The sequence below is a fragment of the Rhincodon typus genome, chromosome 22 (assembly GCF_021869965.1).
Source record: "Rhincodon typus isolate 14 chromosome 22, sRhiTyp1.1, whole genome shotgun sequence".
NCBI lineage: Eukaryota > Metazoa > Chordata > Chondrichthyes > Orectolobiformes > Rhincodontidae > Rhincodon > Rhincodon typus.
In genome coordinates this window covers 3,533,282-3,546,435 of record NC_063353.1, presented here as the reverse complement: position 1 = coordinate 3,546,435, position 13,154 = coordinate 3,533,282, and the positions used below count along the sequence as shown (strand labels likewise).

The 13,154-nt window shown below is 44.8% G+C and overlaps 1 protein-coding gene across 1 annotated transcript in view; it reads right to left on the bottom strand.

Annotated features, from left to right (window-relative positions):
* Window positions 1-5,886, bottom strand: part of cep83 (centrosomal protein 83) — a 50,481-nt gene extending 44,595 nt beyond the window's left edge. The window contains exons 1-3 of the mRNA XM_048610559.1: window positions 5,760-5,886; window positions 2,324-2,608; window positions 694-844 (exon numbers count right to left, since the gene is read on the bottom strand). Of these exons, the coding sequence (XP_048466516.1) occupies window positions 694-844; window positions 2,324-2,598 (426 nt within the window). The 5' untranslated portion in view covers window positions 2,599-2,608; window positions 5,760-5,886. The remainder of the gene's footprint in view (window positions 1-693; window positions 845-2,323; window positions 2,609-5,759) is intronic.
* Between the last annotated feature and the right edge of the window lie 7,268 nt (window positions 5,887-13,154).

Here is a 13,154-nt window from a genome sequence, read left to right as displayed (position 1 = left end):
CTTTTCCTCAATCTTACCAGTGTTTCTTACATTCACCTCAAACAGGAGAGGCCTCTGTTTAAATATGCAAAGTTATCTTAATAAACAGCTCCATGAAAAATTCAAACATGGCACAGGGAGATCCATGTTTTGCTGTTTTTCTTACAACCCCAGTCATTTGTTATGGATCAGCCACCAGGCTCTTCCCTGCTCAGATGGAATATCATCAACTTGAAGCAATATCTTTGATTCTCTCTGCAAACTTCCCACCCTGTGGAATCTTCAGTGCATTTTCTTTATGCCATTTGAGAACTTTTAAAATAAATTAATGTGGCTTTGGATGACCTGAGACCACAAGAAGTTCCAGATAAATGTGGCCTGGCCAGATTAGCAAGATATCTTCCTACTTGCAGTGTACTCCACCTAGTTATCTGCATTATTGATTGATGTTAAATGGTGACAATGCATCAAGGACTAGAATGATTTCTTGCCTGGGTAACTGGGTCTCAGATTTTCCTAGTCTGTTCTCAGACACCTAGTTCATCTCACTAAGTAAATGCATGCATCTCTTTCTTGCTTTCTCACACCTGAACAAGTTGGTCTTTTCAGACATCCCTTTTATAATGTACAGTATAGTTATTTTGCTGATCACTTACTTTCAATATCTAAACTTATACAATTGGCATTTTGTTTTAAGCGAATTCTCAACCTCACCTGCATTTTCAGTTCTTCATGTTCCCTTGTTTTATCTAATAACTCCCCCCTCAGTTCAGCTAGAAGAAGTTGGAATTTCTCATGGGTGTTCTGTTTATCCACGAGTAGTCGTTTTAATTCATGCTGAGCTTTAGTGTATTCGTCCTGCAACCTGCATCAAGTAAAAATTAAACATTTTAATATTGGATCAGCAATCAGATCTATGTTCACACAACTTTGATAATTTCCACCAGCCATTACATTGAAACTGGTCCTACTACCCAAACATTCATTTAGCTGATATGATCTGTTTTATCACTGAATATTAGATGGTGCAAATCACCCCCAAGTAATTTTTCTTCAGAGTAAACAATTGCAAAGTTCTTCACACTCTTCATAATTCAGGTATCAAACTTGACATCTGTTTGGTAATCCTTTTCTTGCATTCCTGCATCAGCCACATGCAGTTATATAGCACCTTTAACATAACTTGCCCAGAAGCACAGTGGTATGTTATAAAACAAATTGGATTGAGTCACAGGGGAGATATTATGACAGGTAATAAAAAGCACAGCCAATTTTAAGGAGCTCCTTTAAAGTAGGAAAGAGATGAGTGAGGTAGAAACATTTAGTGAGGAAATTGTAGAGCTTAGGACCCTGCTGAAGGTGTGGGCTCAAAAGTCAGGGATGCTCAAGAGGCCAGAAGTGATGCTTCAATGCCTAGATATCCTTGCTGTTGTACAAATGACAAAGACTGTACCAAATTCATAATATAATTGCATGTTACATAAGGTTGAGGGAGAGAAAAATAGGTCTAAAACTAACTTTTTGAAAAGGATATTTTTTCCTTACGGTAGAACATCAGGCTACGGTGTTCTTGTTTAAGAATAAGGGTCTGTCTATTTAAAACGGGGATTAGGACAGTTCTTTTCTTTCTGAAGGTTGAGCATCTTTGGAACGCTCTTCCTCTAAGAGCAGTGGAGGCAAAAACTTCGAATATCTTTAAGGTACAAGCAGACAGATCTGTGGTAAGCAAGTTGATAACGATCATTAGGCAAGGGAGGAATATGGAGTTGAGTTTAAAATAGATCAGTAATGATCTCATCGAATGGCAGAATAGCCTTGAAGGCTGAGTGGTTTTCTCCGGTACTAATATGTACGTGCGATTACGGAGATTAACTTTCAATTCCAGATTTAACAATTACCATCTATTGTGGTGCAATGTGAACTCATGCCTTATGAGCAACGGCTTGGCTTCCAGATTACTACACGAACACTACATCTTCCCCAAGATTTTTTCCTCATTGCTTGGTAATCATGTTCTACAATCTCTCCTACATGCTTCAAGATCTGTTCCTTCCCTCCCTGTTCGTCCTTTTTAGTAATTATCTTAAAGCAGTATCAACCATATCTGTTAGCAATGGTAACAAGTGAATTAAATCTCTCTTTAATTATCTTGACCCAAGGATAGCAAATGCACGGATCTCTCCATGTAACTGATGTTCCTTTTCTTCAACTACATCTTAGAATTGCTCTTCTAATCACAAGCCTAAACCTGAAATGTTAATGCTCCTGTTCTCTCCAGAGCTCACTATTCCCAGATTTTTGTACTGGATTTAAACCATCTACAATTTTTTTGCTTTTACAATACCTTGTGTGTTCAGCCTTCAGTGTCTGATAGTTGGTTTTGTGATGTTCACATCTCATTCGCTCATCAATTAACATCTTCTGCAGCTCTGCATCAGTCCCACATAAACCTGCTGCCACATTTAGCGGAGATGGCTGGTTAGGCAAAGCCTCCATTGCAGAATGCAGATGGCCAGAAGTCTGTGATCGAGCAGGAGGATTCGACAAACCAGGGTACAAAGGACTCCCTTCTAAAGAACGCTCTCCAAGTGCGCAGGATTCCACTCTTCCCGAAGCCATCTGACGTCAACTGTCTCAAAAAAGGCATCAGTATCAGTACTGTCAGCTCATCCCCTCCATTAACAGTCCCAAGAAGTAAGGCATTTGAAGTTATTGGAGTCCAACATAATTATTGATACACAATGGAGAAAAAAAATGATTAAAATGCCAAAATACAGCTTGTTCCCACAGAAGTACATGTACTATATGGTAATGAGCTGTACAAGCTGTAACAGTTTGGTCTGAAACAAAAACAAATTGCTGGCAAAACTCGGCAGGACCTCCAGCATCTGTGGGAAGAAAGGAGTTGATGTTTCGAGTACAACGATTCTTCCTCAGAAGTCAGTTTGGTCTCATTTAGCCCATAGTTAGTTCTGAAGAGTCGTCACTGGACTCTAATCATTAAGTCCGTTTTCTCCCTGCAGATGTTGCCAGATCTGCTGAGTTTTTACTAGCAATTTCTGTTTTTGTTTGATTTCCAGCATTCACAGTTCATTACTTCATTACAACCAGGAGAGGAATTATGATGTAATCGAAAGGGTGCACAGAAGATGCATACTGGTAGAGAATAAGGTTAGGGTAACAGACTCCTTCAGATTCCTGTTACACTCTCCTTCAGAAAATTATGCACATAAGATCAAGTGAGCATATTACAGGCTTTGCCTCTCTCAATAAAAAGCTGCATTTTCCTATCTGAGGTCATGCAGAGGTGGCAATTTCAGTAAATTACTAAATTTTGCTGTGACTTCACAAGAGGACAAAAGATCTATTAGATCAAGCAATTGTAGAAAAGATTCTCCAGTAATTACAAATTTTCTCCACTGCTTTTGCCAATGTTCCTGTGTATAAGTGACTGCTGCTTTCACTTCACATTTAAACCCCATTGTCAACTTCAGGAGCAGCTTAGCTGCCCTAAGTTTGACTGCCACACACCAACATCTGTTTTCTACACAGTCCATGCCACAATAAGTTAGCACAGTAACTGCTCTCCAGTACACTAAACCACTGCAACCCCCTCACCACCCCAAGATCGGATTGCTGCTTAAGAAATCTATTATGTGTATGTGCAGTTTTGATGTGATTATTTTATGTAGGTGAACCGAGGAAGATTTTACTTTATTCACTCTTGGGATGTGGGTGCTACTGGTATTTAGTACCTATTCCAAGTGGTGGTGAGCTGCCTTCTTGAACCATTGCAATCCATTTGGAGTAGGTGTACCCAGAGCAATGGCAGGAAGGGAATCCAAGAAGTCTAACTCAGCAACAGAAGCTATGGTGATATATTTCCAAGTTAAGATAGTCAATAATTTGGAGGGGAACTTGTAGGTGGTGGGTGTTCCTATGTGGGCATGGGCTTTCTGGACAATCAGGTTTGGCTTGTGAATGATTAAAAACCTAACACCTAATAGGGACATGACAAATAGGAGAAGAAATAGGCAATTCAGCCAGTCAATAAGAGGTGATCTTGTGTGGTTTTGACTTCACATTCCTACCTCTCCTCAAAACCCTTCACTCCCTTGATCTAAAATCTAACAGCTTTCAATGCATTCAATCTCTGTTGTAGGGAAGAGAACGATAAACACTAATAACCCTTGAAGAAGTTCCTCATCTCCGTTATAAATGTGAGGCCACTTATTCTTAACCTGCTGAGAGACGGTAAGAACTGCCGACGCTGGAGTCAGAGATAAGTACGGAGGTGGAGGAACACAGCAGGCCAGGCAGCATCAGAGGAGCAGGAAAGCTGACATTTCGGGTCGGGACCCTTCTTCAGAAATTTTTCTCTGCAGTCTGAAAAACCTCCCTCAGAATACTGCTTTTTAATTCTTCATCTAAACCTCAAAAGGCCCAACATGTTCAACATTTCCATTAAGGCAATCCCTCAACTGCTGAAATTTCCTTGTGAACCAATGATAATGTTCTTCGGAGCAAGAAAGTAGTAGCATTCTAACAAACTCCTTTTAAACATCCAGTTGTGTAGATTTCAACCAGAGAAAAATGAACAATTTTTTTAAAAAAAACAGATCATTTTCTTTTCAACAACTATATCTAATGTGGCATTGTGTTAATTTTCATTGTTTCTGTACTTTCCTCGATCTGCTTTTAAATTAAGCATTCTGTCAACGTGCCTGAACGAAAACAGAAGTGAAACCACAGCATGGATGACCACAAGAAACTGAGACAACGTGTCAATTGAATGGAGAATGACAGCATTTTGGAGTAACTGTTGCTCCTAAATCCAGGTCAATGCGCCTCAGTAAATAGACACAGTGTCAGAGTTGTACAGCACAGGAACAGACCCTTTCGTCCAACTCGTCCATGCTGACCAGCTATTCTAAATTAATCCTCCACTCCCAGTTTCCCCATTTCTGCTCTCTTTACCATTTCCCTCGCTCCCCTCCCCGTTTCTGATATCCGTTATCCACTCTGTCTTTCCCCAATTTGCACCCCTCTACCTGTCAACCCCTCCCCTTCCCACATCTCCTCTCCCTCCCCCAGATTCCTCTGTAAACCCACACTCACTCTCTAACCTGCCCCTATTCCCCACTCCATAACCCAAACTTTCCTCACACATCCACATCATCCTGCCCTCTTCCTAACCTATTCAACACTGCCCCCCCCAAGACATGACTTCTCCTCCCAAAGCCCTCACACCCTTCCCCTCTGACCCTACACCCTCCTCCTCACACCATCCCCAACACCACTCTCACTGCCACCATTCCTGCCACCTCCCCACACCACAACCACTACTACCTCACACCACCACCCCCGCCCACCTTCACACCGCACTCCCCTCCCTTCCCCTCCTCTGCCACCCCATCGCCCATCCCTCATCACCTCCCCCACACCCCTCATCGCACACCCACCTCATCACCTCCAACACCCCTCCCCTTCATCAGTTCCCCCCACCGCTGCCCTCCCTCCACCTTTACTCCCCTCCCAACCGCCACCCTTCTCCGTTACCAGGGTAACGGTAAACGCTCTCCGACGCCGGGGCTCCTAAAGCTTTTTTTACTGACCCCACCGCCCCGCGCCCTGATCTGTCGGGGGGGGGGGGGTGGGGAGGGGGTTGCTGCAGTTACCCCACACCCGCTGGGGACTGATGGCCGTCTGGGTCGCGGAATGTTCCCGAATGCTCCGGTCAGGCCCAGGCCCGAGCACCGGGCTGTAGTCGCCGCACTCACTCAGAGAGGAGGAGCCGCCACCATCTCCTCACAGGCCCGACCCCGGGGTGGGATGGCGAGGCGAAAGGGGGAAAATACCGCCCGTTTCCGGCCCGCCGCCGCCAACAAACAAGGCGATCCCGGCTCCGCGCAGGCGCTCTGCCTCACAGATCCCGGGAGGGGGTGGGGTCGGGGGAGCACAGGAAGATCCCAGAATGACAGGCGGCGGCACATCAGGAGTTTGGAGTGGACAGGGAGCAGAAACAGTGAGTGAGTGCACACACACACACATAGAGCTGTGAAACAGTAACCATCACCACACTCACCTTTGTCTCAGCTTCAATCTACCCTCCACAGACTGAGGCCATAAAACTCTTTATTCCTCATGTACTTTCCTATAAAACCACCTCACACGACCAAGTACAGGACTGCAGGAGCTCTGCACTGTCACCGGTACCATCCTTTGGAAGAAACGTTAGGCCAACATTACGCTCACCTTCTCAGGGGGTTGGAAAGGTGTGGCGGCACCCATTTCGGGGACAAGTGGGAGAGTTTTCCCGTCTGGGGTACCTTGGCCAATATTTATCCCTCACCTAGCATCACTGGGCCAGATTATTTGGTCATTGCCCCATTGCTGTTCATGGGAGCTTTGCCTGCTTTCCTCCATTAACTACGGCAACCTTTTTAAAAGTACTCCATTGGCTGAAACTTTGGGATGGGCTGAAATCATGAACAACACAATTTTCGTAGAATCCCTACGGTGTGGAAACAGGCCATTTGGCCCAACAAGTCCACACCACCCCTTTGAAGAGCATCTCACCCAGACCCATTCCCCTACGCCTGCATTTCCCATGTCTAACCCATCTAACCTAAACATCCCTGGACACTATGGGCAATTTTAGCATGGCCAATTCACCCATCCTGCACATCTTTGGACTACAGGAGGAAACCCACACAGACACAGGGAGAATGTGCAAACTCCACACAGACAGTCGCCCGAGGGTTGAATTGAACCTGGGTCCCTGGCGCTGTGAGGCAGCAGTGCTAGTCACTGTAGAATTATTAAGGCCTTCAGTTTAAGTGAGGTATTTGTATGATCAGGATTGAGAGGCCTTGTGAGTTCAAAAGTCTCCTGTAAGTAGTGAAAGGAATGGGGCCGGTTAGGTACTAAAAAAAGAATATAAGAACTAGGAGGAACAAAAGTAGGTATTTCAACCCCTCAAGTCTGCTCTGCCATTGTATACGATTATGGCTGATCTCATCTCGGCCTCAACTCCTCTTTCCTGCGCACTCCACACAATCCTTTAATCCATCAAGTTAAAGATCTGCAAACATTACACCCTTGTTCAAATAAGGGCGTAAGAATAAACCAAACAAATGCAGATCAGCCAGTCTAACTTTGTAGAAACTTGTAGAAACAATAATCCAAGACAACATTAATATTCGCATGGATGAATTCAGGTTAATTAAGGAAAGCCAGCATGGACCTCTTCAGGAAAAATTATGTTTAATGATTGCTGGTGTTTTTCAACAAGGTAGGAAAGAGTCTAGAGAAGGCCATTAATGTGGTGTACATGGACTTCCAAAAGACATTTGATACACTGTTGCACAACAGATTTGTGAGCAAAGTTATAGCCCATGGAATAAAAGGGACAATATCAACGTGGATACAGAATTGGCTGAGGGATAGGAAACATAGAGACATGGTTAATGGATACTTTTGAGACTGGGAGAAAGTTTGTAGTGGAACTCCCAAGGATCAGTGTTTGGATCTTTGCTTTTCCTGATATAAATGATCTAGACCTTAGTGTACAGAGCACAATTTCAAAATTTACACTTTGTAAACTGTGAGGAGGACAGTGTAGAACTTCAGAAAGACATAGACAAGTTGGTAGCTTGGGCAAATATGTGGCCGATTCATTTCATTGCAAAGAAATATATAGTGATACATTGGCAGGAAGAACATGAAGAGACAATATAAGACATGGGATACAATTCTAAGGAAGTGCAGAGGCAGAGGACCTGTGTATATATGTGCATAGATCATTCAAGGTGGAAAGACATGTGGAGGGAGCAGTTAATAGAGCAAACATTTATTAAGAATGAAATTAGTACAAGAGGAAGAGTAAACCTCTATTTACAAATTTGTTCATGACATCACCATAGTGGATTGGATCTTAAACAATGACAAGGCAGAGTACAGGAAAGAAATAACTTAGTGGCACGGTGCAAACACAATATATCCCTCAATGTCAGCAAAACCAAGGAACTGGTCATCAACTTCAGGAAGCAGAGTGGAGGACACGTATCAATCTGTATCAATGGTGCTGAGGTGGAGATGGTCGAGAGCTTCAAGCTCCTCGGAGTAAATATCACCAACAATCTATCCTCATCCACCCATCTTGTTACTACAGTCAAGAAAGCACACCAACACCTGTACTTCCTCAGAAGACTAAGGAAATTCGGCATGTCCACAATGACTCTTACCAACTTTTATAGATGCACCATAGAAAGCATCCTATCCGGATGCATCACAGCTTGGTATGGCAACTGCTTTGCCCAAGATCCCAAGAAATTACAGAGAGTTGTGAATGCAGCCCAGTCCATCATGCAAACCAGCCTTCATTCCAAATCAAATCAAATCAAAACAAATCGTAATCTTTTTCTGCACAATGAATGATTATGGTCTGGAATGCACTGCCTGAGATTGTGGTAGAGGTAGGTTCACTTGAGGCCTTTAAAAGATGATTATTTGAAAAGGAACAGTATGCAATGTTTTAGAGAGAAGATGGGGAAATGGCACCAAGTGGGATGGTCATTTGGAGAGCCAGCACTGGCACAATGGACCAAATGGCCATCTCCTGCTGTGCAGTGTTTTGTTTGTTCATGGGATCATGGTGTCACTGTGTAGGCCAATGCTCATTCGATTTGATTTGATTTGCTTAATTGTTGTTACATGTACGTAAGAACTGTGAAAAGTATTGTTTTGTGAACAGTAGAGGCAAATCAAAACAAACAAGGACATACAAATCATAGGGTGCTTAGAGAAGTGAGGCATACAAGGTTACAACTGCACAGGAGGTGCATAAATCAAGATCGACATTAGATTTGAAGTTAGACAGGTCCATTCATCAGTCTAATAACAGCAGGGAAGAAGCTGTTTTTGAACCTGTTAGTGCCTGTGTTCAAGCTTCTGTCTTTTCTGCCTGACGGAAGAGGTTGAACGAGAGTATTATTGAGATGGGAGGGGTCTTTGATGATGTTGGCAGCCTTTCCATGGCAACAAGAAGTGTAAACGGAGTCCATGATGGGAGGTTGGCTTCCGTGATGGTCTGGGCTGTGTACACAACTTTCTGTAGTTTCTTATGGTCCTGGGCAGACCAGTTGCCGTACCAGGCCATTATGCACCCAAATAGAATGCTTTCTTTGGTGCAACTGTAAAAGTTGGTAAGGGTCCTGTGGACATGCCGTATTTCCTAAGTCTCCTGAGGAAGAAGAGGTGTTGTTGTGCTTTCTTGACTGTCGCATCTACGTGGGAGGTCCATGTCAGATTGTTGTTATCGTCATTCCTAGGAACTTGACGCCCTTGACCCTCTCCACCTCAGCTCCGTTGATGCAGTTAGGGGCATGTCTTCCTCTTTTCTTCCTGAAGTCAATGATCAAGTCAATGATCCTACATCACTAATTGTCATAGGACAGTTAAGTGTCAGCTATATTGCCATGGGTCAGGAGTCACATCTAGGCCAGCGAGGTAAGGCTTGCAGATTTCCTTCCCTAATTGTCATTATTGAACCAGATGGATTTTTACACCTAAACCATTAGGCCAGCTCTTTAATTTTATTGAACTCAAATTTCACTATCTACCGTGGTGGAATTTAGACCGATGTCGCCAGAACATTAGGCTGGGCATCTGAATTACTAATTAATCACCGTTACCACTACACCTCCCCTAATTCTGAGTGTCATTGCCACGAATGACTAAGTGGATTCCTGCCTGAACTTGTGGAGCATATTGGTCACTGCACAGCTCACAGTGTGCTTTCATTTTCCTCCTTTAAGTCATTCTTTAAAATCTACTGTTTTGATTAAGCGAGATAACAAGGTGTAGAGCTGGATGAACACAGCAGGCCAAGCAGCATCAGAGGAGCAGGAAGGCTGACATTTCGGGCCTAGACCCTTCTTCAGAAATGGGGGAGGGGAAGGAGGATCTGAAATAAATAGGGAGAGAGGGGGAGGTGGATAGAAGGAGAAGATAGGTGGAGAGGAGACAGACCGGTCAAAGAGGCGGGGATGGAGCCAGTAAAGGTGAGTGTAGGTGGGGAGGTAGGGAGGAGATAGGTCAGTCCAGGGAGGACGGACAGGTCAAGGGGGCGGGATGAGGTTAGTAGGTAGGAGATGGAGGTGCGGCTTGAGGTGGGAGGAAGGACAGGTTCGGGAGGTGGAGACGAGCTGGGCTGGTTTTGGGATGCGTTTGGGGGAGGGGAGATTTTGAAGCTTGTGAAATCCACATTGATACCATTGGGCTGCAGGGTTCCCAAGCGGAATATGAGGTGCTGTTCCTGCAACCTTCCGGTAGCATCGTTGTGGCACTGCAGGAGGCCCAGGATGGACATGTTGTCTGCGGAATGGGAGGGGGAGTTGAAATGGTTCGCGACTGGGAGGTGCAGTTGTTTAGTGCGAACCGAGCGTAGGTGTTCTGCAAAGCGGTCCCCAAACCTCCGCTTGGTTTCCCCGATGTAGAGGAGGCCACAACGGGAACAGCGGATGCAGTATACCACATTGGCAGATGTGCAGGTGAACATCTGCTTGATGTAGAAAGTCTTCTTGGGGCCTGGGATGGGGGTGAGGGGGGAGTTGTAGGGGCAGGTGTAGCACTTCCTGCGGTTGCAGGGAAAAGTGCCGGATGAGGTGGGGCTGGAGGGGAGTGTGGAGCGGACAAGGGAGTCACGGAGAGAGTGGTCCCTCCGGAAAGCAGATAAGGGTGGAGAGGGAAAAATGTCTTTGGTGGTGAGGTCGGATTGCAGATGGCGGAAGTGTCGGAGGATGATGTGTTGGATACGGAGTTTGGTGGGGTGGTATGTGAGAACAAGGGGGATTCTGTTTTGGTTGTTATTGCGGGGAGGGGGTGTGAGGGATGAGTTGTGGGAAATGCGGGAGACACGGTCGAGGGCATTCTCGACCACTGAGGGAGGAAGTTGCGATCCTTGAAAAACGAGGACATCTGAGATGTACGGGAGTGGAATGCCTCATCCTGGGAGCAGATGCGGCAGAGACGAAGGAATTGGGAATAGGGGATGGCATTTTTGCAGGAAGGTGGGTGAGAGGAGGTGTGTTCTAGGTAGCTGTGGGAGTTGGTGGGCTTGAAATGGATATCGATTTCTAGGTGGTTGCCGGAGATGGAGACAGCGAGGTCCAGGAAGAAGAGAGAGGTATTAGAGATGGTCCAGGTGAACTTAAGGTTGGGGTGGAAGGTGTCGATGAAGTGGATGAACTGTTCGAGCTCCTCGTGGGTGCACGAGGCGGCACCGATACAGTCATCAATGTAACGGAGGAAGAGGTGGGGTTTAGGGCCAGTGTAGGTACGGAAGAGGGATTGTTCCATGTAACCTACAAAGAGGCAGGCATAGCTTGGGAATCTTTCCAGCTTTTTTTTTTGTTCTTCTTCCGATGTACAGATTACATGTGACAATATGTTGGTGGGAGTCTGCACATCAATGTGAGATATGCAATCCACCTTCAGATCAGGGCCACCCTGAATTCTTCAAACAGACATGTTTTGGGTGGCAAAGCCCACTTACTGCTCCCATGGATAACGACTCATAGATTTGGCTGGAATAGCCACAAAGGTGCCCTACAACAAGGTGTACAATGTACAAGATTAGTCATTAAGAGTCAGTGCCTTACATGCTTGCTTTTCCAAAATGTGCATGATTTGGGGTCTCTAATTGTGCAATATTTGTAGTCTGCTATGTGTGTGTAGTTTTACCATACAGAAAGGATTGGACATTGATATCATGGACAGGAACCTTGGCTTCATTAGAGACAGAATATCATGGTGGAGAACATCACAATGACTTCTCTCAGAGAAACTGTTGTCTCTCCCAAGAGATTATTGTCTACAAGATGGAGACTACACAGGGAGTTATGGGATATAGTTGTATCCTGATTTTTGAAGAGACTCAATGGACTGTAGCTGCTCTTGTCTTAGTGGGTTTTTTTGTTATATTCATACATATTAACATCCTATTATGTCACTAGGACCTTAATACTATTTTAGGACCCAACTTGGGCAGATCATATATTGAGCACATTCTGCCCAGTGTTAGCTGTGGAGCCTGAATGTCAGTGCATATTTATTCATGTGGGACCAGTCATTATAAGGGAGGGCACATCTCAAGATAAGGGCTTTTGTGGCACCTCTGAACCAGGAGACCCAGGTTCAGGTCCCATCTGCTCCAGTGGTGTGTAATCACATCTCTAAACATATTGATCAGAAATTATCTATATCTCAGAGGTAACTTGAACTCCTCCTCCCTGCAGATCAGTCCCTCCATATCAATACCCCTCCCCCTGTGTCTCCCTATCGCCCTGGTCCATTTTCCAGCCCTGTAGATAACATTCTGGGCTGTCTGATATAATTCTGGCCCAGACCTGGTGGACTGCCCTGAAGTACTTATCTTTTGCCCACAGCTTGTGCTAATGAGGCTTAGCCCTCAAATTTAGGGGGCTGAGTACCCTGTTGGAATTTTCATAGGGGAAATCTGCCCCAATGTGTCCTGGGCATAAAGACGAAAGGATGGTTTACACAGGAAGCAAGGTAACTTCCCATCATATTTGAGTGCCTCTCAAGTAACTTCACTTCAAAAGTACTTCATTGGCCATGAGGTGTTAAGACTTGAGGATGTAAATGGTGCTATACAAATGAAAGTTCTCTCTTTCTGCAGGTTACGTGGAGCATTGAAGCCATTGACTGAGAAGTAGGAGTATCCTTCCTCAGATTCTAGATCGTCTTAGAATCAGCTTCTCTTTGCCAATTGCTTCCCACACTACAGTGTAGTGATTGGAACAATGTCCCCTACGTGGATCTCATAGGATATGAGTTCCCTAACTGGGTCTGTAAACTTGGTCCAGTCAGGGAGCCCTGGCTGACAGATAAGAACAGGAGTGTCAGAGGTTCTTTTCACTCTGAGAGCTGGCTCTGAGGGAGCTGGATCAGTGTCAGAGACCCTCCACATGTAAATAAAGGGGGACTTGGTGACAGGATATTGGCCTCTGTGGAGTTATGGGATGTATGGAAAATAAAAATTGACAATAGAAAATAGATAAAGTGGTAAAGAGAAGCTTTCAATCTCTTACTCAGAATCCATGAAGGAGAATTACCTTTACTGTCGACATTTCTAAATGTTAAAGGCCTCA